The 25,762-nt window shown below is 45.1% G+C and overlaps 1 protein-coding gene across 8 annotated transcripts in view; it reads right to left on the reverse strand.

Moving 5' to 3' along the window:
• Positions 1 to 393: 393 nt before the first annotated feature.
• The window catches only part of FRMD4B (FERM domain containing 4B), an 85,925-nt gene continuing 60,556 nt past the window's right edge, over positions 394 to 25,762 (reverse strand). For 7 of the 8 annotated variants that reach the window (XM_074836003.1, XM_074836001.1, XM_074836007.1 and 4 more), the window contains 12 exons: positions 16,864 to 16,940; positions 15,635 to 15,773; positions 14,977 to 15,118; positions 14,021 to 14,154; positions 13,812 to 13,931; positions 12,333 to 12,561; positions 9,017 to 9,073; positions 7,604 to 7,751; positions 6,214 to 6,339; positions 4,291 to 5,096; positions 3,569 to 3,701; positions 394 to 2,125 (listed from right to left, as the gene is read on the reverse strand). In XM_074836003.1, the coding sequence (XP_074692104.1) occupies positions 2,005 to 2,125; positions 3,569 to 3,701; positions 4,291 to 5,096; positions 6,214 to 6,339; positions 7,604 to 7,751; positions 9,017 to 9,073; positions 12,333 to 12,561; positions 13,812 to 13,931; positions 14,021 to 14,154; positions 14,977 to 15,118; positions 15,635 to 15,773; positions 16,864 to 16,940 (2,232 nt within the window). In that variant the 3' untranslated portion in view covers positions 394 to 2,004. Of the gene's footprint in view, positions 3,486 to 3,568; positions 3,702 to 4,290; positions 5,097 to 6,213; positions 6,340 to 7,603; positions 7,752 to 9,016; positions 9,074 to 12,332; positions 12,562 to 13,811; positions 13,932 to 14,020; positions 14,155 to 14,976; positions 15,119 to 15,634; positions 15,774 to 16,863; positions 16,941 to 25,762 lie in introns of all 8 variants that reach the window. The other variant, XM_074836002.1, reaches the window with a different exon arrangement.

Genomic DNA, 25,762 nt, shown 5'->3' on the forward strand with positions numbered 1-25,762 from the left:
CTGAGGCTGGGCAGCAGGTCCAGGATAGCAACCCTGCTGTGGGGATGCTGGATGAGCCCCTCTCAGCTCCCTTGGGGCAGCTGTGCCAGAGGGGCCCCTGCAAAGGCACCGAATTGGGGCAGCTGTGCCAGAGGGGCCCCTGCAAAGGCACCGAGCACCACTCCTCCCTCCCCTTGCATCATCGGAAATTCTCTTACAGACATGTTTTGGGAGGGCCTGAACTGCCCTGGGCCAAGCTCTCCCCAGCCGAGGCCACCAACCCTCTGCACCCAACCTAACACCACAGGCCAAAAGAAATCAGACCATCACATTTACTCTTTTACTTTAAAAGCCCTGAAATAGCACACACTGCACTTTTCCAAGCACTCGAGTAGAAACACGAAGAATGCTGAAGTGGTTTTGGTAGCACACGTTTTAGTTTATTGACCTATACAAAATAATAGGTCTAAAAAATTCAGAAGTAGTAAAAGAATAAGCAAAAAGAGCTTTCGCATTTCTAGAAGGCTATACAAATATGCAAAACCAAGGAAATAAGTTATTTTTATTTCGTTTTTGTTCGTTTAATTCCAAATCGCGACTCTAATAATACAAACGACTAAGTACCAGCTTAACAAGTGTGTCCTTCTGTATATATTACATGCTCTGGAATATTGGTAAAAAACGTCAAAAAAGTTTATCAGAAACCTTTCTATTCACAATATGAACAAGGAGTAACTAATCCTTTGTATAAAAGAAAAAAAAAAGAGCACCATTTACGGAATCCTGAAGCACAGTACAGCTGAGAAACGAGAGAGACTTTACCATATGCAAACGAGTCGTTGGAAATCGCGCAAGACAACCCATGCCAATTTGTTCCTACAGATGGATGACGTGAGGTAGGTTTAATCCCTCTTAGATCAAGACTGCAGTCGCACTTTTTTCCTACACAAACGGTTTTGTGAAAATGCTGTTCTGTCACTTAGTGACTTTGCAATGCACCTGGCAGTTCAGATGACTCGCGGTACAATCCTAATGCCCCTCATCTTAAGGCACCCACTTGGCTGTTTGCATCCACCTTAAAATACTGGCCATTACAATCAAACTGCTTGTGGTGTGATCACTGGAGCTCCCCACTGCCCATCCTCAATTCAGTGTGGCAGAGCAAGATGTAATCGTCACCCAAACGGGGGTCACTGTGCAGCCACCATGAAAATTTGCCTACTTCTCTGCACAGTGAAGTTGTACCATGGAAAGGTCATTAAATGGGAGATTATTAATTATACTTTATCGTGGAAAAGAGAGTTCAAAGTTTACTGCGTCTGTTTCCAAAATCCACAACCGCCTATAGTTTTACATGACATATTGTGTCAGTAAATTCTTTTCTTTCCAGAACTTGCTTGTGGTGCTAACAAACACTCTTAGCAACACCCCAAAAACTGGATAAACTCATTCAAACCTCCATAATAAAAAAAAATAATCCAGCCTTCCTTCAAGTAATGTTCCAATACTGATTAAGTCACCCTTTGCGTCACTCACACACACAGTATCTATCCTTCATAAGCTTATGAAAGTCCTTCCAGGTCATCATAAGCCATGGCAGAATAAATTTTCATTTCTTCTTCTTTCAGACATCAGAATTGTGCTCCTAGAATTCCTGGTTTTTCCACAAGAGTCTCCTTTTCACATTTTTTTTTTCCTCTGAGGTTTGCCTTCAACACCTTCCAATCTTCCAAAAAAGTGCTTGCTAAATATAAATACTTCAACCAAGTGCTGCATCTAGTCATAGATTAAACGGTGGCTTGCCCTTGCTCGTGTAGGCTATCTGGACTCAAAAAGAAACGCCATTCGTGGTTAAGATTTTGTCATTTTGCTACAGTCCCTCTTCATGCTGAATTTAATCTTTCCCAGCAAAACAGCCTGCTTCCTTTTTTTTGTTCGGTTTGGAAGTTCCACCCGAGATCTGCCTCAGAGTCACAGCGTTTTGTGCAAGGCACGCAGGGGTACAAATGCAGGGCTGCAGGCGGTCTACACCAGTGTCCCAGGCTTTGAATCCTCGTGCCAGAACAACCTCTGCTCGTTGCTGTGCAAGTCTTCTTCCAACCGGCTCTCATCATCACCACCCAGCTGGCTCGTCTCCGCATACACTCTGCAAGAGAGACACGGCATCAGGGATGAGCAAAAGCTGAGGGTCTTCCCCAGACCCCCAAGTGCTGCACAAGCTCACACAACTCCCCTGGGCTTGAAGTAATGCTGGTTACTGTGAGTGCACCCAGGCATAATTTGGATCCAAACACAAACCCCGTTTTCTTGCTGTAATTAATAAAAATTGTCTGCAACCAGATCTCAGCTGCTCAGAATTGTCAAGACTGTAGGGTGTATCGATTGCTCATTTGCCATAGTCACATTAAAATAGAAAATAAAACAGATGAATGATCAGACAAGTGATTCAGAATATAGAAAATTAATAGCTCATTTACATAAAGCTGCCAAAATTAGTAGTTTTCAAAGCCCAATTACAGGAAGTTAAGAAATGAGTAGAAACTATTTTTAAACACTGTTACTGCAGATCTTTAACATCACTGCAATAAGAAAGCCCATGTCATTTAGCTTAGAAACAAGGATCTAGCAGAAGCTTTTACATCTTCTCTTACACTTGCATTTATTTTAAAACAAACAAAATTAAAAATTCATTAATTTCACACAAGTCAGCCTGGCAGCAAACAGGAACTGCAACCCACAAAGCAGGAGGCACAAACGTGGGTTTCTTACTACGGCTGGCTACGCTTAGCATAAGCGTACTTAAACGGGGCAGCATTTGTGTGGTCAGAGTCATTCCCCTGGGCAGGAGGTCTCTGTCCTCACTGATAACTGCTGGAGCATGATAGCAGGGGGAAGAGACCAGAAACACCGAGCAGAAGCAGCGAGAACACTGCAGGGTTTTCTGCAAGGCCAGAGCAGACGCTGGGCTCCCCACAGTCCTCGGGAGAGCCCCACGAGCAGGGCAGCTCTGCAAACAGCAGCACGTCCCACCTCGGTCCTGGGTCAAGCTCTGCCAAGTGAGATGCGCTCGGCAGATGCGGTACCACCTTTGAACGCCAGCACTCAGACATGAGGTTGAAGAGAGGGGTTGACTTTCCTTCTTTATCCCCAAAGTTTATCAGCACAGAGACTACAGCTTCAGAAACACACGAGGACTGCATCCTACCAGACTGCTGATGGGGGGCAGGAGAGATGTCCTGTCACAGGGGGTGAGAGGGACTGGGCTCGGCGGGTGCTCTACCCGCAACACTGCTCTGAGCATCGCAGCTACCAGCGAGTGCAAGATCTTCAATGGTTCCAGCATCAGCCAGAGGAAAAGGCTGTGCAACAAATGAGTTCATCCTGCACTATGACTGCTTCCCCCCTTCCTCGAATATCAGGGGTACAGTTCGCGGTGGTACACCTGATCTACTCCACACAGAGAAGACTTGCTCTCAGAGTCAGTAATTACTCTGCATCCTGGCCTTCTGAAATCAAATTGATTTTCTCAGAAGTTTTAACAGCCTGTGAAATGCAGGAAGGGCAGAAAATCTTGATGTACTCTACTCACCTGCTCTGCAAAGGAAGGTTACCATAAACATTCCCGTAACAGCTGGTATAAGAGGAATGAGACAACGTATCATAGTCTGAAAGTCCCAGTGCAAGCGGGTTTCGCCAGTTCCCAGAAGCATTTGCAGAAGATGCTGGAATTAAAAAAAAATTACAGCAAATTAGCTCTTTCTCCAGATAAATCAGCTGAGACAAATGAGACAATTCTCATTAGCGATCTCTACAGGATTCTGCAGGACACACAAGCAGACAATGCAAACACAATGTGATTTACAAGCCCTGTAGGGAGGAAAACACTGTGCAGGGTGGTGTTTTGGAGCCAGGGAATCTCCTTAAAAAGACTTTCTGACCCAGCCAGTGATGCTCACTGTACTGTATTTTGGAAGCCATCACGGTAACTGCATTTACATGGCATAAAGTTTTGCGCCTTGCTTCTAGCTGATAAACACTCCTGTTTGAAACCCATATGGCTCTTTGTGCTTCTTTGGACTACTGTGCTTTTAAAGAGTAAAACGCAGCTTTACCCACAGGAGAGGGCAACAAAAGCAATTCTTTCTTCCCAAGCACAGAACAACAAGATCCTATTCAGCTCCTCATCTACCTTTCCAAGACAGAGCTCTAGACTTGCGTCTGCTGACTTCACTGAGGCAGAGGAGGGGGGCAGAATTTGCTGCACAGCAGGGACTTACAAAAACACTCGGCATAGAAGAAATCAGACATTACCCGAAGAGAAAGACGACACCCGACTGCTAGGAGAGCACGGCACCTGCAGACCAGCAAAGCCCAAACTCCTTTGAGATCCTCTGTCAGACTCAAAGCCTGCCTGCAGGCTATGACTCTGTTCCTTTTGGCTGGAGGCACGTTGGTACCAACCACGGAGATGTTCTGCTACTAAGGCCTTGTGAATGTTTTTGGTTATATGCTCCGTTTTAGCAACTTGCTTCCTTGGAAGCCTTAGGGTTGCGTATGGGTTGTGCGGTACTCTGTCCACTTCATCCTCATGGTAAGACCTGAATTCCCTGTAACGGTCGTATCCGTAATGTGCCGATGAGCGATAGGAAGGATTGACACTGTACTGTCCTTCCGTATCACTCTCATAAACATATCCTCCATTGTAATAAACGTCAGATTCGGTGTATGGGGAATATCCAGAAATATAGTAACTAGAGGAAGGCTGCTCCTGACTTTTGTGGTAAACACCATTGCGGACATCCTTCTGGGCAAGATTTGGCATACTTCCTGAATTTGCAGCAGAAATGTTTTGTTTCTTTGACCGTCTTCGACCCCTGGTCCTGTTGTCAAGCGTCTGAGTAGTATAGTAGGGATTGGGAGTAGGCGTCACGCAGTAATATTCTGCACTTGACTGGCTAGTGTAGGATGATCCATCATCAAGGATCTCTGTGCTACTGCTTCGCTGGGACTTTGAGAGGGTGAAGGCTGACTTTTCAGCAGGAGTCTCAGACAGCAGGTGGGTTTGGGATTCCAGACTTCCACTGCGCTGCCGGCAATGGTGCGGGGAAACATCTGGCCTGAAACAACACAGATGTAGGTTGGTTAAAGGCAGTCACACACAAACATAGAGTTGGAGAGAGCACGCATGGCAAGTCAGGCATGCTGCCTCCCCAGTCAAAGCACAATACAAACCCAGTCTTATCTTTCCACATAGGACACCTGCACTGCAAGAAATTCAGCTTGGCTGAATTTTAAATTTGCTGCAACAGGAGGAGATATCTCATAAAAATGTATCATGGTGAGCAAGGTTAATTTGTGACAGGGATACATGCAGCAAAGCTCAAACACTCACATTTTGTAATAATTTACAGGAGGGCACCCATCAGTTTTTAAGGAGGTGAAGTTTACTCATGTAACTGAGCGAGGAGCAGAACACAGGAAGACGGGTTTCCTGTGGCTCTCTCTCAAGGACGCACTACCCCAGACAAATAAACCATGAGTTCTTGATAACATTGTAAGATTTATAGCATCTCTCCTTACCCAGCATGGATTCTCAGCTGTCTAATAATTCAGGTGAGCTCACATTACAGCTCTCTTCCCATAGTAAGGGCACTAATTGGGATCTCTCTCCTCTATCCGGCCACTTTTTCAGGGGGCTTGTAGGAATGTAATCCACAGGAGACATCTGTCAGCTTGTGATCAAGTTTTTGTGGGGAGACCACCAGCTGACAGACAATACAATTTTGTAAGCATCACTTTGTTAGAAAACAAGGCTACAAAGGAAGTTTAAAATAAATTCTGGCTATCTTATAAGTATTCTACAGAAACTGTTTGAATATGCATTACTTGTTAAAACTCCCTATAGGTGCCTATCTGGAAGCAACTCTTCTCCTGTAGTCTTTCATGATCAGATGAGCAATATTTGTGTGCCAGCTTCCATTTCGCTCCTAGTTTTTCAGACACCCACTTGTGTGTGCTGCTATTTGCCCAGACAGGGTTTGTGCTCACATAAATGCTCTCATTCGCATGTCACAAAGCTGGTGCAGAACTGTGCCAGAGATGGTGGCCAATATTAACCCTGTGCCTCCAATATCCAAGAAAAAGCATTTTTAGAGCCTGACCCTGTGGTAGAGAAAACTGCATCTGCTTTTATCCTTCTGCTAAGATAGACACTTTAAAACAAAGTCCCCTTACTGTAAGTGGCTGCTACTGTAGGCATTGCGTGTGAGTACGGGTGTGGTAGGCATGCTTCTCCCTCCGTGGGGCTGGGGCGGCCGGTCCAGTGTTCGGTAAGGACTGCTGTGAGTCGAAAGCGGGTCCCTGTAATGAAGGGGACAACCCCAGCTAGGTTAAATGCCATGCAAGTCGCAGCACACAGAATACATGCACCCTAAGTCTTGAAGAGACAAAACAAAGGGCAGAAAAAACAGGTAAGGGTATAAGCCAAAATGTCTTGCTAACAATTTTTTTTTCCTTTTCATCTTGCTTTTCGTCAAGGGCATAACTGGATCTGTTTCCCCGTATAAAGAACAGAATTGTTAAACATGAAGAAAAATACAACCCCTTCTTGTAGTTCAAGGGGCATCCTCACAGGATGACTAGTAGGAAAAGCTGCTGCCAAAGGACAAAAGTATGAAGCAGACAAGAGAGAGCAGGTAAAAGCAAAGGAATCGGGTTTTTAAGTGAAGCACATCACAGATAAATGGTTATATATGGCTATAATTCAACCCCTGAACTTCATGTGGAGGAGTGTTCTGCTTATCTTGAGGAAGAGATGAGAAGCACACAATGACATGACATTGCTCAAAACTTTTAAAACATTTTGAAGCATGCCTTCAACAGCCTGCTCATACAAGGCACAGGCCAAGAAGTATCAAGATCACTGGGAATTCTTACACCAAGAACAACTAGCACCAGACCCATATAACATGGTCACACAACCATCAGCAGAGCTACTGCTACCAGTGCGCTCCATGGAACTGTTGTTCTAGCTCAGAAAGTGCCCAAATCCCATGGTTACATACAGGAACATCAGGCAGGGACTGCAGCTGGCACTGCTGATGGTAGCTGGTTGAATCCCAATAACTCTGCTCTTACACAGAGTTGTCCATTAGGAATTCTGTACGCTTTGACAATGTACCTGCTGAAACATTGATACCATCAGGAGGGATGGGTATGGTTTAGTGTTATCTGAAGCCATTAAACACAGTCATCAGGAAAGCTACAAGTTCTTTAATTAATACTGAAAACAAACCACAGAAACAAAGGACGACAATACTGGTGGGCGAGAGCAATCCCTTAAATACAGCCCTTACTATTAAATTTCTCACCCGTCTTGAACCTCTTCACAAAGACTACACTCCCCTACAATTTCAGAGACCGTGACAACTACTTATATGTACTTATACACACTTTTGTTACTGAACAGGAAATTTAGCTCCCATCACCAAATCCTGTAATCGGAGAGGAGCATGAAGGCAGCAGGCTCCGCTGGAGCGCCTCTAGTAACAGGAGTCATGGCAGGGGCAAGACGGAGCTCATGCCAGCAAGGCGGAGAGCACGGCAGCAGCGAGACGGGCCCTACCTGGAGTGTCTGGTTTCCGAGAGCTGCTCGTTTATGGATGACTTTCTGAGATGAATTCTTTCCACCCCGAGGGACTTTGGTGGAGGAAGCCTTGGAGAAAGCTGCGCAGAGCTGGGTCTCTGTGCTGGCACAGGAAGCGATTCACTGACTGTTGGAAAGGAATATGTATTTTGTTAGCAAAATCCTTGATATTTTTGCCCTGTATGCAAATCTACGAGTTTAGAAAGGCTCTCCTGCCTGCACCAAGCTCTCCTCCATGCAGACAGGATATCACAGAGGCTCACACAGATCTCAGCAGCACCAACTCTTACGGAGGTTACACACAGCTTGGGGCTGTGCCAGATTGCAAAGTGGAACTTCCTTGGGAAAACACCTGTTTGCAGCACAACCTTTCCCAGAGCCAAGCAGGCAAGCTCAGCCTCTGCAAAGGCCAGTTCCTCTCCCTCACCTTCCAGCTCTTGACTTGAAAATGACATTTTAAGAATTAGTTTTGAAATACAACCTAGAAGGGACTGACTTCAAAAGCAACTGAATGAGCAAAGACGGCTGACAGACACATTTGGCTGAAGGCAACTAGGAAGACGCTGGTTTGATCCTGGTTCTCACTTTGCTTAGGGCACAACCCAGGTCCCATCAGAGCCAACAGGAAACTCCAACTAATACATATGAATGCAGGACGAGCCTCACAGAGGACACGTTCACAAGGCAAAGGCCTGGCTCTACTTCTACTTGTACAAGTAGGAACCAGGTGTAACTCCATTTTAAAGCACCAGATGGATTATACAAGTCTAAAACTGGGACAAGTGAGATCAGAATCAGGCCCTAACTGAAAAGTGAGTAATAATTTAGATAATGTTTGTCCCCAAATGGTGATTATCCAGTTTAAGGGAGAGGCAAGCCAAGTCCCTTCTACCTTGTGGAACAGGGTGTGAATGTGTGTGTCTGTGGGTGTGTGTGTGAAATGAGTAAGCTGAGCAAACACCAGAGCCATGCAAGATGCAAGTTCACTAGGTAACAGATAAACGTAAACAGATCGTTAATATCTGTGATTATTCTACTTTCTTATAAGTTTTATAGTAGCTGTGAGGACAGAAGGGCTGGGCAGACCCTCCCAGCTCGTAAGTTCTCCAGCTACCCATACACCTCTGGCCATCCACAGCGTGCTCAGCTTGCAGGCTGCTCATGTTAAAACCAACCACCTTCTCTAAAGGCAACTTGGATCTGCTCACAGAGCAGAAACTTTCAATAATTAACTCACTACGAGGAAATACATTCCCGATTAAGCTCTTTTTTCCTCTGCTATGAAGTATTTTGTGATCGAAAGCCACTAAAATAGTAGGCTAAAGGACATTAAGTCAAAGAAATGTCTCTGAACAGGCACACTCCATAGGAAGAAAAGGATAAGCAACATACCATCGTCATAGGTGGTTGTATCAGACAGGGAGCTGCTCTCAGATGGAATTATATCATCTGTGAACAAAAACAAGCACTTTAAGCATAGGAGAGCCAACATCAATTTCCAAATATCACATCCAGTTTATTTCCTACAGCTTCAGAGCCAGCTAGCTGCTACTTGTAATGCTGCAATCTGTATGCTTTAGCCCTCAACAACTTGAAGACAGTCCTGCTTTGGAGTGTATCATGACCTAGTTGTGTTTGCTGCAGTTCAGCAAGCTACCTATGTAATTACCAAAGGAGATTTTTTTCAGCTGCAGCAGGAATCAGGCCAAGATTTACAAAGGTGTTTTCCACCCAGCTTCTAGCAGATCTCACAGGGTGTTTTAGTGCTTCAGTAGGAGCCAGGAGCCTACAGACATGTACATCTTGGCTGCTAGCATCTAATCTCTAGGTACACCTCAAATCCCACCAGGTAGGTACAAAATGCCTTTTGAAATTTGGCATTCACTTTTGAATGTTTCATCAGCATACAAACTCTGTTTCAATTAAATCAGTATCAATCCAGAATATCCACTGATTTCAATCAAGTTACTGCAAATTCCAGCAACTGTTGTATGCACATTCCAATTTTTTCCTGTTTCTTTTACATTTTGTTATTTATTCATTTGCCTGCATTTGCCTGTCCTCTCATCTTGATACTACACACTACCACTTGCTCAGAAACATTCTGTCCTTGCTAAGCTTTAGAACAGACCAGCAGCAGCAGAGAAATTAGGCTGGTGATAAAAAGGAGCACTAGAAATAATTAACCCAGAGAAAAGTCTGTTCCTAGGCCATTTCTGGCAAGACACAGCACTGGTGGGGTAAAAAGTCTACAGGAACCTCCACACGATGGAAAGCAAGCAAGAAAAGACAGTGGCAGCCACTTTGTATATGACACCTGCTTCTTCCATCATGAGCACGTGCAACATACATTGCTCCCTTGCTGTCGCAGTTTGCTGCGAGGAAAGACCTGGTTACAAGAATTTGTTAAATAGAGCAGCTTTTCAAGAAGAGCAAAACATCAGGGCTGGCCCCTGCCCTGAGGAGACTTGTCAGACCACTGAGGATGGGTTGCAGCTCTGCTTGCAACCCGACACTGGGAAAAAGCTTCAGGGGAGTTAATTCACATGAATTTGACCACATGTTGGTGAAATATGGAACTGGGCCCAGTGCAAGGAGGAAAAACACATCTACCCAGGGGGGGAAAAAAAGCCAGTCTAAAGCTATGCTGCTGGATTCGGGGGGAAAAAAAGCCAGTCTAAAGCTATGCTGCTGGATTCACGTTGGGTGTGCAATGCTGATATACGGGGGAGCTCTGAATTTAAATTCTCTATCTGTGCAATTCCCTGCGAAAGTGGAAGAAACTGTGGGCTACAGAGGAAGCAAAGGAAATGGGAGTGGAACATGAAGAGCAGGAGATGGTCCAGTATGTCCTTCACCTCCCATGCCTCGGGGGCTGGGATGGAAATAACTATGGTTTGATTCAATAAATCAATGTTACTATTGAACATGTTCTTTCCAACGGTCATTCTGCAAATTGACAGACACAAGTGACTCATCACTGCTCAGCCTTCTGAAACCCTGTACATTGAGACCGAGAGTACCATCAGTGATGGTGAAAAGCTTACACAAAATCAACTACTGAAGCAGACAACAGTTGTGCTTCGGATGAACAAATACATGCTGCAGGGAAAGAGTCAAGAACTGGAAGGGAACACAGCTAACTTATTGCTGGCTAATCTTTGCTCTCTTACAGTCCCTACCTGCAGGGAGACCCTCCGAGACACAGAGTCTAGTCCCTTCTGGCTGTGTCCACCTTCCCAGACAATAAACAAGGATGTCACATATCAAATATTGCAGAATGATGGGCTAAATGATGGACCAACTCCTAAGTTGCTTGTTTGCACAAAAGGACAAAAAACTGCCTGCAACAAACAATAGTGACTGTGCACGGATGCTGCCTCACGGGGCTCTTGATGCTCATGGGCCTTCAGTAGCTTCCTGGTCGTTATTACACATCACATGTCCCAGGTAATACAGGACTGTCTACAATTAGTATCCAGGTTCGTGAGCAAGAGACTGGAAAAACAGATGTTTTCCTCATCTCTGTCGATCAGGAACTAGCTGGGCCACATTAAACAGCAATCATCAACCTTTCAGAATAAGCACTTTGTGATGATGGATAGCCCAGTGCTGCTGTGGTTCATGTTGGGTAAGAATCCAAACCAAGCTCTCAACAGGAATGGGACACGGCAAAGGTTTTCCCAACAGAAATGTGGCAATGCACAGGAGAAGAGCCTCCTCCAGGGAAAATACATGTTGGCAAGAGGTCTCATCTCAAGGGTCAGTAAGAGGATATCAATATAAACAGCAGAAAATTCTTGCATTTTCTTTCCCACCCTGCAATTCCCAGGAAAAACCCCACTAACCTCACAAAACAGCATTTCCTCTGGGACAAAGGGGAAAAAATAAAGCAATTAAATATTAACAATTATTCATATATATTTTCCACAGATGTTTTCCTTCTCCCATGTCCTAAAACTGTTAATCACTGTGGAAACTACAAGAGCCTGCAATACCTATGAGCTTTTACAACTCCCGAACTCCTTCAATTGGCTTGGATACTACCAAGTTTCCACGCTTTATCCTACAAAGCAGCAAGAATCTCACCTCCCCTGGGAAGAATCACACTTTCAGAATGGAGGGGCCAAGGGTATACGCTTTCACTATGTTAATCAATGGCAAATGCATTTAGTCAAAAATGCTCGTCTCTATTTGCGTTCATAAACTCTTGAACTTTGCTTATGTCTTCCTGGAAATCAGTAATTTTTAATCACGAAACAAAGTCTGTAATCCTTTTTTTCCTTGATCTCGTAGAAAAGCTCACACACTCTATATTTTTGCTGGAACTGCAGCCTTGTGGAAGGAAAGGGAGAGAGATCTTACATGTGGCAGCTCAGACATACAACTGCCCGCAATACACTATGAATTCAGACACCACACCGGTTTCAGTCGCGATGCTCCTGCCAGCCTTTCTAAGTGTGGCACCTTCAGTCTGTACCTGGTGCTGGAACATGTCTCCACTTGTTCCTAAAACTGCAGCTTATTCTGCCCTCAGCCTATAAGCAGTGCACTTATATCAGATGCAGCAATTGCACCTCTCCTTTTCTTACTTAACTGCCATGAAGAAGATAAAAATAATATAGAGGAGATGTAAACAAAACTTTTAAGTGAGCCAAATCACTTTTTTTTTTTTTTCCTCTGTTTTCATCAGAATGCTCTCATTTACCTGGTAAAGTAAGAGTTGATTTCTGGGTTGGTTTTTTGCCACACTTGATTCTGTACTCATTTATGGAATTTTCTATTTCTTGCAGCTTTTTTACAGCATCAGCATACTCCTGCTTTCTTTTCTTCTTCACGTTTTTGCAGAGGTCTGGCTCACTAGCCAGTTTCTTTGCAGCTTCCACCAGCTTTTGCTGTATGATAAAATTGCTCTCCAACTCCTGCAAAGTGGGATCCTGCAAATTCATGAGATGAGTTATTTGCTTGGATTCTGGGTGGAAATTATCAATGAAGGTTATTGAATAGAAGATCTGTTTTTTGGTAATGAAGTGAAATCTTGAGCACAAAACACAGAAATATCAAAGCTATATACATAAAACAATCTCAGCATATAAAACTCAGATTTTATTTCTATGACTAGTGTAAGATTCTGAGATCTCTTGAGAAAGGTCCAAAGTTCTCAAGCCTGGGTGACTTAAAACACACTTAAATTCAGGTTTAGACAGCTAAACCTCCTGTTCAGAGTCCAAGCCTGAAAACATCTGTTCAAAATCTCTCTACTTCGGAGAAAATAAAAATGGAAATTGATACCACCATACCTGCGTAACAGGGACTTAGAGGCTTTAATTAATTGTTTGTAAACAACTGAGATGCTCAGATGAAAGGCACTGCAGCATTGCTAAGCAACACATTACTGAATCTGGTCAGTAGGATTTTGTTTCAATAGTGTTCAAGCAGTCTACATAAAATCAGTCTGCTGCAGACATGGATTACAGCAGTCCTGTAAGCCAGGGCAGTGAGGTTTTGGTGAAAGACAGATTCAAAGTGCCTAACACCTGCTTACTACTTGGATGATACAGCTTGTTAACAAATCTCATGAGGAATGAGGGGGAATGGTACGTGTCCAGAAACTACAAATATCTGAATTACCATATCTCCTGAGTCAGTCTCTGCCAGCAGAGTTCATATTAGCTTCTTGAGCAACACAGAGCTTTTACTTAAGTGAAACTTGTGTGAAGCCAGAGATAAATCTCCCCCTGCTGTCACCTGATACACAACTATGCTCACAGACAGATGATTTTGCAAGGGGGACAGTGCACACCCCTGCCACGTTCTCAGTTCAAACACAACTTCAACACGTCACAAATCAACGCTTGACAAAAGCTCATAGCCATGGGTTGCCAGTGTTACGAACATGCTCTTCTCTAATTAGCAGCAAAATGTCCATTAAAATTTGAGCAGCATGACCAAATCAGGGGCTCAGGTCAGGGGATTTTAAAGCCTTTTGAAACAGCCAATTTCCTGGTCATTTCAAAGGCAGTATGGCTGAAATAAGGGTGGTACCTGTCTAAATTTCCTAGTCTAAGCAAGTGACTGTCCCAGCTGCCTCCTCTTAAACAATCAGGGAAGAGCTGGATTATTTACAAGCTCTGGCCCCAGGTATGGCCACCCCACCTCTGCTGTGAAAACAAACTGCAACACTCACCTCTTCACTTGGGAGCAGGTTGTCATCCAGCTTGAAGGCTGTGCCAACACGTCTCCTGACCTGGGGAGGTTCCTCTCCAGTGCTCAGAGGATACTCCTTGGGCATCTTGCCCGTCAGCTCCTGGGGAACAGAGAGGGCTCCATGTGAAGGTCCAGAAGGAGAGAAAAGCCCTCACCCACCCTGACCCCACTGTAAGGTGCAGTTCTCACCGCCTCACGCAGGCAGATTTTCTTCAGCTCCTCAACTTTCTGAAGCAGTTTCTCCTGAAGGAGTTTCTCTTTCTTCTTTAGTTCCATAATCTTCTCCTTCTTTTGTTCTTCACTGACCTCCGAATCCTGAGAGCCTGAAAAATACACTCTCTGTATCAGAGGATTTGCAGGCAAAAGCCATTTTTTTCTGGTCAAGGAAGCCAAGATCTCCCCAAAGCAGTCCAGCTCAGCAAAACAACACATTATTCAAAGTGCAACAGCCAGCTCATGTCATCCAGCCAGCAGGCCTTAAGGAAATCTGCACTTTTTCAACCCCCTGATATATATACTTGCATGGTAACTCCCAAGTATACACCCCAAAAATCCACCACCCAAAACATAAGTCATTGCATTAGCAATATCTACAATTATACTTGATATTTTGGCTTTGACTTTGATTTCGAGACAGACACTAAGGCTCCTCACTCAGGCTTCACCTCGAGGCACCTACATGTGGCAGCCAGGCTTTTATCTCCCCTCTTTTTCCTTCCTCCACAGTCAAGGGAGAGATCCAAAGTCCACTCCAGAGCGGAGCTTTATTTGGAAGCATTTATCTTGTCTGCTCATTTTTGAGGAAGCTCAGGGTAATTCAACTCCTAGAACAGGTGTTTAAAGTTAGCCTGGATCAAATTTCCTTCAGACTTTGATGAGACTTAGAGTCATTCAAGGACTGACTGGTAAACTGATATCAAATTATTCATGGACCAAGAGTATATGGGTGCTTATCAATCTAGCATATTTTTATTTACTTATTTAGTTACGAGGGAGGAAACAGCATGAAACAGTTACTGTTTCAGATACATAACTATACGTGCCTTCACATATGTCACTATTTATGGTCAGCTAGCCTCATTTTCCCTTTTAACATACACAAGCCCCACGGTACTTCGCCACCTTGCATATACACAAATTGTTACCTGATGAGATCAAACTGCCATTGCTGGCCATAATAAGCTGGTTCTTTGCCTCCAAAGTCACTAGCTTTGAAACTTTTGGTGTTCCCATCTCTGTCAGATCCATGGCGATATCATCCAAACTTCTGGCTGAAGGAATTTTTGCCTGAAGGAGTTTAAAAAAAAAAAATAATTCAGCCTTCTCGAGTTACCTCTAACTTCAGAACATGGGGTCACAGAAGGTGACGTTTCACAGCACATCTCCCACAAAATTAAGGGCTAAAGCAACAGCATCGTGCAGGAGCTCACGGTGCACAAGGCTGTGCTGGCATTCTTCTCCCCCTCTGCCCCCAATGCCTGAACCACCTCCCAACTCAAAATCTTTTTGCTGTTTGCAGTGTGCTTAAAATGAACAGGAGAAGGAGACAAAAGAAAAAGCAGATTAAACACTGAGACATGGGAATTCCCTCTTCTGTGATTACACTTCCATAGCCCTTAATTGCAGGCAGGCTAGAATGGATCGAATAACAATACTGTCACTAATAGTCCGCTCAAAAAGCTGACAAAAAAAGATATGTAGTTTTTCTCTGGAGAGTAGTTCATCCATGTAAAGACATAAACCAAAGGATATACAGGAGAAGTGTTGAAACTTATGCCCACAGTAAAATGCCTTCTAACTTACTTTGCTTTGCTTTCTGTCCAAGTAAAACTGGTGTTGACTGATTGCCATCACCCAGATGGACTTGATCAGGGAAGTGTTTGCATACCAGGTTTGCACTACCAGTCCACTCTGACCAAAGGTCCTTCTTGACACTGAAATTCTGAGGAGGTGAAAAGAAATACAGTTTCAAGACAGGTCTTTGAGGTTTAAAGTCCCAAATGCCTCTCTCTCAACCAGTTGAGGCTCTGCCTTTATTTTAGAGATGTGAAAACTCATGTTTCCTTCTCCCCACCACCCGGTGCTGCTGCCTTTCCTCCCTCCTAACCTTCCCTTAATTTTACAAATTTAAAGTCTCTTGAACTTAAAGTTGAGCTTTGCAACATGGAGCAGTTGTGCTGCCAAGACCAATGGCTGTGTATGCTACAAACCTAGAAAGGGCAAGCAGACTGTCATGGGAGCCTGAAAGGAATGATCAGGCAGGACAGGGGATCTGGGGGGATCAGAGGAACATCATGCTGCTCTTCCTGGCCCAGCTGAGAGGCACGGTGGTCCTCTGCCAGAGGTAGAAAGGATGGCAGCAGGAGAAACAGAAAGCAAGGTGGAGTCAGAAATTCACCCTGGGCAAAGGCTCTTTCTTCTTGGGAGGGATCTTGCGGGGAAGGCACAGGAAAGCAGCCTGCAGGTGAGCTCCCACCCTAACTGGCAGTGCTCCTTTGGGCCCCTGAAGGCTCAAGCTCAGAGGAAGGAGCATCCTTGCCAAGGCAGGGGAGGGCAGGAGGTGAGCAAGAAAGTCATGTCCGGGTCCTGTGGGCTGCGTTCCCAGGTCTCATGCTGCACAGGCATGTTACAGCAGCCTCCTGGGAAAGGGTTTCATAAAGTGAGCCAATTTGGCCATGACAAATAGTCCTTCCTCTGTTCCAAGAACTCCCTCGGTGGACACCACAGGCAATCTGACAGAAGGACCCCAGATACGTAACACATCAACAGTTGCTCCAGGTTGCTCACTACGACTGTGACCTTCCCCCTCTGCAACACCACAGCACTGCCTGTCCATCACCCACAGCCCAGATCCAGCCCCACACTGCCCTGCCAAACCCAGGATCAGGCTCAGTGTTGCAAAGCCCAGAGTAAACTCAGATCAGTGCTGAACTCAGAGGCACCTCCCATCCCCACCTGCTAACACGAGATGATGAATCCCCAGTCCGGGTAAAGATTCATCCTGCTGCTACAACTGCCTCCTCCAGCCTTACCTGCGGGGATCGTGTACTTCCACAGCAAATTTCTTTTCACGGAAATAAAGGTTTTCCAGCTGTTTCCACTGAAATAGCTAGGAGAATTGGGAGAGAGAAGCAGAGCACTGTCACTCTCAAGAATCACTGGTATTCTCCCTGCAAGGTTATGTAATTTCTGCAAATTACAATTCCTGTGTATCTTCAGCTATGGCATGGACTCAGCCATAACAACATTCATAACATAAGTAAGCACATAAATATATAGGATGCCCCTCAAGTAATTTCACACTCTTACAGACAATGCATTGCAGAATGAGGATTTTGCCTGTGACAACATCTGTTTCCATTAACAGCGCATTTAATTTCACTGCTAGAAGTTCACTGATATCTTGGGAGGGCAGCTAAAGAAATTTTCTCTGATTAAATGCAAAAGTCTCTGTACAAAGTAATTGCAGAGACACCTATGGTCACTTCCCTCAGTCAGAACACCCCCAGGGAACAGCAGCAGCTCAGGGAAAACCAGGACCTTTCTATTCTGAAGATACTGGGTGAGAGATTCAGCATAATCTTGTGGAGCAGGGGTACAACATGTACAGAGAAAGAGCAGCTACAGGAGGAAGCCACCCCACCACGCATACTTCTGTAAGGAAACCACAGATTTCCTGCAAAGTGCCAGCTGGGAGAAGAGATCAAAGTCAACCAGGGCTTGACAGCTGCACCCGTGGGATCAGAATTTCATACAAATCCGCTCTCCCTGTGCACCAGCATTAGCCACCCTCTGGAGATGATCCACTGGGGGTTGCATCTTCTCAGCCCAGCTTTGGCTGAGCTGTTCCCTGGCCCCGCGGTGCAGGTTTCTGCAGCACCACCTCCTGCCTCTCCAGCAGCACCAGGGTGTGTGGGTGCACATGGAGACCTGTACAGGTGTCCCCAGGGACGTGACCTGAAGATGTTGGGGGGCTCAAGTGCAGCAGCACACGCTGTAGTTTACAGCCAGCTACTTCCCGGAGCTAAAGCCCACACCAAGGTGCCTGAGGAGCTTCCACCCAGGCTGGGCAGGCAGGGCCAGCGTTATGCAGGAGAGAGCAGCCTGTGACACCAGCGATCCAGCCCAGGCACCCAAGCCATTACTGTGACCCCCTCCTTCCCCACTGGAGTGTTTCAAATGCCTTCAAGGCTGCAGACACCACACCAGAATTCCCCAGCACAGGCAACATTTCTGCTGACCTCCACCAAAACCCGACAACACTGCACTCCGACTATGGAAGCACTTCAAGTTTTGTAAAAGATTACATATTATGCCATGCTTCATTTGAAACATTCTTAACACAGATCGTAAATGAAACGTAACCCAGTGCATGTGCTCGTGGGGAAAACTCTGGCTCTTTCAGTGACCTTTCCCTCTGTTTAGTTAAAGCTTTCCTTTCTAGTACTACAATTTATTATTAGATCCTGCTATATGAAAAACACAGCAAGGGGAAATGTCATGTACTTAAACTAATAAGCCATTTTCTAAAAGACCGTGGAAGTTTTACTCTGCTGCTTAAGTAAGTTTATCTTTGTATTAAAGGCACCCTGTCTAATTGCACTGCTTTCAGAAGTGCCCTCTTTATAACTTGGCACTGAACTTTTAAACAAATACATTTTTAAAAATAAAATTAAAAAGAAAAGAGCTCATGCAAGTATGTCAGGATGTTGAGTAATAGCACCCGTGGGTGCCCCAGCACACAGGGATCCCCAACACAACCCTGGCAGCTTGGCCGCCTCCCTCTCTCCCTTCCCCGGACTCACCTCCCCGCAGCACTGGCCCCTTCTCCCCGGCACCACCGGCCACTCTGGAAAGCATCAAGGGCGACATGAGCAGAGCAGGGCAGGCGGTGGCCGCCGTGCCATCCCTCCTCTGTGCCGCTCCGCTTTCGCCGGCTTCGCCTCCCACTGCTGACACACGCCTGACATCACCGCCTCTCCCGGCAGCGACGCCTCCCCGACCCACCCTTTCCCCTGGATAAAGGAAAAACTGAACCGAGGAGAGAGCAGAAGACTGTTTCAACCGAGGGGCTGTGCCCTTTCCGAGCACCCCCAGGCCTCGCGGGGGGCTGAGGTGTGAGCGAGCGGGGCGAGGGGGGCTGCGGCAGGCAGCCCAGTCCCGGCTGGCCTTGACTCACGCCTGACAGCCAACAGGTTGGACCAGAAGCATCGCGCCGCGTTCCAGGCCGCCCCGCTCCCACGCTCGTAAAAACGATGGGCGTGCTTCAAACATGACCTCTGGAAAAAATACTGCCTTGCTGCCTCTTATCGGTTGCGGGTGATGACTCCCGGTCCCCTTTATCACTTCCTCTGGGTTTTTCCCCTCCGGATGCACTCGCCATTCCCGAGGGCTGTGGGAGAAGGAGTCACCCGTCCCAGGGGCAGTGGGAGTGAAGAGGGTCGCATTTGGCAAGGGGACAAAAATGCAGCTGCCCCACCACCCTGAGCAGCCTCCTGCCCAGGCAGAGGGACACACGAGCCCTCCAAGGGTCTGGGTGGACCCTTCCATGAGGAGCCACCTGTGCAAATCCAAGGCCAGCCCCAGGTGGGATGCATCCCTGATCATCCATGGTGCCGAGAAGGAAGAAGAAAAAAAAAAATCCTTTGCATTTGTAAGGAAACCTGCATGGAATTGCCTCAGGATGTGGGTAGAGCTTTGCCCCATTTCCTCCCCACCCTGCGAGATCCAGCCCAGCCCACAGTGCCCGAAGCATTTGTAGCCGGGTACATTCAGCACAAAGACATTTGCCTCTTTGCCCAGAGACACACAGGACCAGGATAACTCCAGCTCCCCCCGCTGCTGTTCCACTGAAGAAGAGATGGGGAAGCAGCGTCTGAAATTTTGCACACAGGACACATTTTTGCTCTCAGGAACTGAGAAGTGCCCTGTCCTTAAGTTATCTCACTTAAGAACAATATAAGCTCCTTAGCAATCAACTCCTATGACAACACTTCTGCTGTCAGGTCCTTTAAAAAAAAAGTCAGTGATTACACAAGTAACGATCATAAGTTGTGGACTAATAATATTTATGTAGATGTACTTAAATTAATACATTAACAAGTTTCTGTCTAACATGTCTGCATTCATGAACACAAGAGGAAAAAAAGGCCTCAACACAAACAAGGGCAAAACCACCATAATAAAGAATAAACCAGAGTAAACCAAATGAAATCCTATAAACTCCTTCAAATAAAATCTTTCTAAATTGTGATCAAAAGGCAATACTCAAAGCTGTCACTGCACTAAAGTTTTCTTGCTCTCTTAAAATGCTCCCTAACTTTGTATAGACATGTTTCTAAATCATTCCTAATTTCAATCTTACCTAAACTACATGCATATTAAATGACAAAAGAGTTGTAAAAAAAAAAAAATCCGGAAATCTGAAACTGGTTTTTGAGGGCTGGAAGAACAATTAGCAATAATTAAAATGTTTTTGTGGAAGTTTTGCAATGTATGTTCCTTTTAACCAGATGATTAGGTCCACCTGAGCTAATGAATGTTTTCTTAATAGCCTTCCCATCCATTTTGATTGCCAGATCCCTAAAGGCTTCTGAAAACTCTCACTGAGTATAGCGGGGGTGGGGGGGGCAGGGGGTGTGTGTGGACTGCCTGTCCAACTCTACAGGCAGAACTGGGCCTGGTCAAGGTTTGTTTTCTGGGTCTTTTTGGAGAAGGTAGAGGTGCAAAGTTCTCTGATCACACCTCATTACTCTGGTACCTCTGTGCACCAGCCAGACTCTTAACACCCAGCTGATGCTTTTGCCAGCCCATGAGTTTAAGCTTCCTGCATTTCTACTGTGATCCTCTTCGAGATATTACAGAACACTGAACAAAAAGATAACCATCCTCCTAACCCTCTTTCCCATACAAAAAGAGCTGTAATTGCAGTCTAATGAGACACAAAGCAGTCACAGACTGCTGAAGCAGTGAGACACCTTAATAAAAGAAGCAGCTGGTTTTTTTACCTGGCTGATCTTGCATACAGTTTTGAATAAAACACAAGTTTGTCTGGGCCTGACAGCAGGAGCTTGCTGGCTTGGAAAAACGGCCCCATCAGGATCACAGGCAGGAACTGGCAGAGCCCCTACCTTGAGAAACGTGCAAAAGAGCTGCTCAAGGGGCCCTTTCCTTGATATTCCTATCAGCCTCATTTATTTTGTTTAAACATTTTTAATTTTTTTTTTTTTTTTTTTTTCAAGAGGGCAAAAATCTGGAGAAGCTGGCTGCAGGGGTTGTGTGGCCAAGCACTGCTGCACCAACCCTGGGCACAGCACGTACCAGGGTTGCACTCGGGATGTTTCCAAGATTGATGGCAAATCCTGACCAAGAGCTAAACTACCCAGATCTCTGAATTTCCACCCGAGGGTAAGGTCAGCGTGGAAGTGCAAACCATTCTGCAGAGTTTTCAACAGTTTTTCATGAAGCACTTTCAAAGCACCTCGTGGTACATGCAGCGCCTGTAAGGAGGTTCGGCAACCAGCATCCCAGGAACGGGCTGGGAACAGCAATCTCCAGACAAATCTGGCAATTCAGACCAAGGAAACATAAAAGATTTCTGCCCACAGGAATGCACCCCACCCCGATGAAGGAAATTACCACCCTGCCAGCAACACTGGCAGAAGGGCAGCATTTCAGGCCCTCCACTCCTGTTTGCTGTCTGGCATGCTACCTCCAACTAAAATCGTTTTGTTTTAAATTGCTATGCCTGGCCATGGAGGGAGGCATCTGAGGAGATGGCAGGAGAGCCAAACTGCCCCACCTGCAGCAACTTCTGAGAGGAGGCAGCAGACAGCTCCCACCTGTGCCAGCATTAATTGGCAGTGTTCACCTGGAGGCATCCTTCATCTCTTACATATTAAGCCAGTCCTCTAAAAACCTCCTCAATCACATTTCTAATACATTACGATCCATCCTTGCCCAGTTTTCACTGGCATTAGCATTAACCAGAATCAGAGATCTCAGCAACAAACTGATCCAACACACGTGTTTTGGGGCAGGTGACACTCAAGCAACTTTCCACGCATCTGGAAGGAACTGAATTTCAGAGCAGTCTCATAACAGCTCTGTGTTTACTTTAAATAATTATGCAAGCTTAGTATCTTATGTCTAAATCAATGGCTTCTACTTCATAAGAAATAAACACCATAAAAGAAATCTGCCTAATTAGATTTGCCTGCTGAGAAGCCTGTATGAATGCAGGACAGCAAATTTACATTAAGTGTTCTGCAAGGGAGAACTTTCAGCATCAGCTCTTAGTATATGTTGAATTAAAAGAAAAATATCATAAATACCACCCATTTCAAAATTAGTATACTGTAATAAAAACATTTCTGAGAACATAATGTATTCAAGACAACCAGCATTAGAACTGAAATTCTTGTAGATTTGAAACAATACCATAGCAAGATTAGTTGTTCTCTTCAGACATTATAGTTCATTTATCATCAGGGAGTCGCCCACAGAAACACAATGAAGTGGGAGAACAAGTCAAAAAGCCAGCAAGCTGCCTTCTCAAATTCCCATCCCTCAGAGGATCACCACGTATTGGCTGAACGCAGAATAAACTCAACTCATACCATAATACACGCTCCATAAACAAGACAAGGCATTGTTTATCTCACCAGTGAGACGAATAGGGGTAGAGATAAAAGAAGATCTATTCTGTTTTGAAATGGCATCTGAAGTCCCGGGACCCGTTTTATGCTTTTCCTAATTGATTCAGAGGAGACTGGGGACAGGATCTTGGCATGACACCCCATAGCAGGCAGGGGGCATTTCTCTAAGCAGGAGGCATCTCTCAGTATTAAACTGCAGTTGAAGGGAGAATATATTTGCAAAGCAGCAGGACTGCAGAGTTAATCCCAGGTCTGAGCTGAAATCTGAACAAGGGTTGCCAAACCTAGTCTTTTTTATGTCCTGTGAGACTTCAGGATTATAATCAACTGAGCTCAGTGTAACCTCCAGCCAGTGTGGAGCCACACTGCTTTTATCTACAAAAAAAAAGACAATTTTCATAAGTGACAGAAAATAATCCTCCATTTTCAGTCTATTACAGTGCTGGAGCACAGTGCTTCCCTCGGTGCCCATCAGCTTGCAGTCCCAGGCGAGGGGTGAAACATGGGCTTGCTTTGCTAGACATCGCTTCCAAAGCAATACAAGCTTTCAGGAGCGACTTAGAGCAACAAAACTCCTCTCTCCAAACCATCTCAGGTCAACCAGCAAAATATTAATAGCTGGACTCAAACCTCCCCAGCCAGCTTCACACAGACAGACACGGCAGGTTCTCCTGGTCCAGCCCTGAGTTACACACCGTCCGCCCCAACAACACACATTCCCCTCACGGATGATTGACGATACATGCGCAAGCGTTGGCAAGGCTGGGCGATACGGATCTGGAGATTGCTTCATCCAGGTCTGTCGTGCAAGTTGTTTCCTGTGAAGAGTTCTCAGCCTTGGACTTCACACAACAGTGTTGATCCAACAACAAAATCTTGGGATAACCACTGTGCTCCAAGGCTCATATTTAGGTCTCTTTGCCTGAAGACCTACTTGGATAAAGCCAAAAGATTTCACTTTTTTTGAGGAGGATGGTTATATTTGTTGGGATCTAACTGACACTGAATTAATGGGTGCAGCTAATTCTGTATTTTTTTTTTTTAAATTTTACTTTGAACATGGACTTAGCTCTTTAACAGATGCCTAGGAACACATTAAGCAAATGCAGCTACATCTGACAGCAGCCATTAGCACTGCAGAAGACACAGGAGCAGAATAAAACCATCTCATGGGAATTCAGCTGGAGCACAAGCACCAATTCCTGTTCAAAGCCTCCCACCAGAAACTCAGCAACTTTCCCACTGCAGCCAGTATCGGAGAGATTTGCACAACGAGAGATCACTTCTACCTTTAAAATTACGAAAGGCCAGCTTGGTATTCAGACTTGGACTCAGCCCTTCCCTTTTTGTTGAGTTAATCAGCTGCACATATATTTAAACATCACTAACTGGAGAAGTAGAGCACAATAAGGATGCTCTTTCCCAGATGGCTAGGGATAAACACAACAGCACTTTTGATCCACAGTATAAACAGCAGGATAACATCAGCACATGGCAGTTGTGAGTATGGCTCCATCCCGAAAAGCAAAGCAAGAAAATTCTGCTAAATCCAGCAAAACTACCACCTCTGCTCCAAAAGACAGGCATAATTTACATGCCTATTCTCCTCTTGCCTGCTGCTTCACAAAGGACTGTGCTTGCTGACTCCTCAGAGATTCAGGCAAGCTATACACAGAGTCTTCTCCCTCTGAAACACACTCTGATACATTTGTAAATATGAACAAACAACAATATGGTTGAAAGGAAACTTCTGCCTGCTGCGTCACAGGCAGCAAGGCTATAGCTACACTGAAATAAACAGAAGTGCCTCAACATTTTAATTCCAAAACTAAGTCTGGACTTGGGTGCCTCTCTAGACCCAGCATCTGCTCCCCTCTCCGAAAGCGATCTGATTCCAATTACTTCCATGGATCAGACCAGAAGCACACTTTGTATTTCAAACCCTGAGACACTTCTTGTATAAAGAAACTGTTTGCATATTTAGCCACATATTAAAAGTAGTCATGACTCAAGACAAGTTGTGGCTTAAGTCATTTTTGTCCCCTCTTATTGAAATCAGACACAAATCCATAAGGATACTACAGCCATATCCATTGCATTAAATCTCCCCTCTGCATTTAGGTTCTTCTCTCCCACCTTCCATTTTAATCTGTCCTCTGTTGTAGAATTATAATTACAGGAAAGCAGACAACTAGTATCATTTCCATTTAACACTTCCACTGCAGAGGTGACCTTTGTTTTTTATTTTACTTTTCTTCAACAGAACTCCTGTTGCATTCAAAGGCAACGCCTCATAACTAACTGTAGCAGGGTGTGATTTGGTAACTGGGCCCTGCTGACCTTAAAAAAATTTTCTCAATCTGCGTGGTTGATATTGTAAACTGAAATCCCACATGCATAAAAACTGCTTGGCAAAGCAATTCTTCTAGCCAGGCAGGCTGCATTTGCTTGGAGAGAGTTGCTGGTCACAGCTGGACATCTTGGCTAGAGAATGATCTGTGTTTGACCTGACTGGAAAAATCTTGTGAATGTTGCCTAAAAACAGGGAAGTGCTCAAAAACAAGAGGAGCTCCTTGATGCTCTCCTTTGACAATCAATGGCTGCCTTAACAGTAACTAGATTTTCTAAGGTTCCTCTTGTCACTGTCATATAGAACAGACATGGTAAGAGAGACCCAAGATGAAATTATGTGCTTTACTATATAAAGCAAATGAAGGACATATGAGTTCAACCTTGGACACACACGTATATAAATATACCAAAAGAAACCAAGTCATAGCCTGGCTCTGGAAAAAGAGATCAAGCTGGGAGCTTAAAGGGGAATTACTCTTAACAAGGAAGTTTTGTTAAGCTGTGTTTTTTGGCACAAATACACTAAACAATATCATTTTGCAAATGTAAAATTCCCTGGCAGGATGCACACACTTCATGTGAACTCCTGCCCAGATCATTCCCGGGGAAGGAGAACAGCAAAACTCCAGGTCTCCATCTCCTCACAGCTTAGATGTTTCAATGAAGACATGACCAGAAAGAAACCACACACACCTGGCCCAGCAGCACAGCTCCTGCATGTGCAGTCCTGGCTCTTCCCCCCAGCCAAGTGGGTTCAATAACCCTTCAAAGACTGTCAGGGCTCAGTCCTGTCACAGGGAGACGTATGTGGCTACAAGACTGGGCGAGCTCCCAACACATCGTGTGCTTGGGCCGCATGATGGGTTTCCAAGGCCGCCGGCAGAAAAGCCTGCTAGGGCTCGCTGAGAGGGGCTTTGAGAGT

Source organism: Strix aluco, chromosome 11 (assembly GCF_031877795.1).
Source record: "Strix aluco isolate bStrAlu1 chromosome 11, bStrAlu1.hap1, whole genome shotgun sequence".
NCBI lineage: Eukaryota > Metazoa > Chordata > Aves > Strigiformes > Strigidae > Strix > Strix aluco.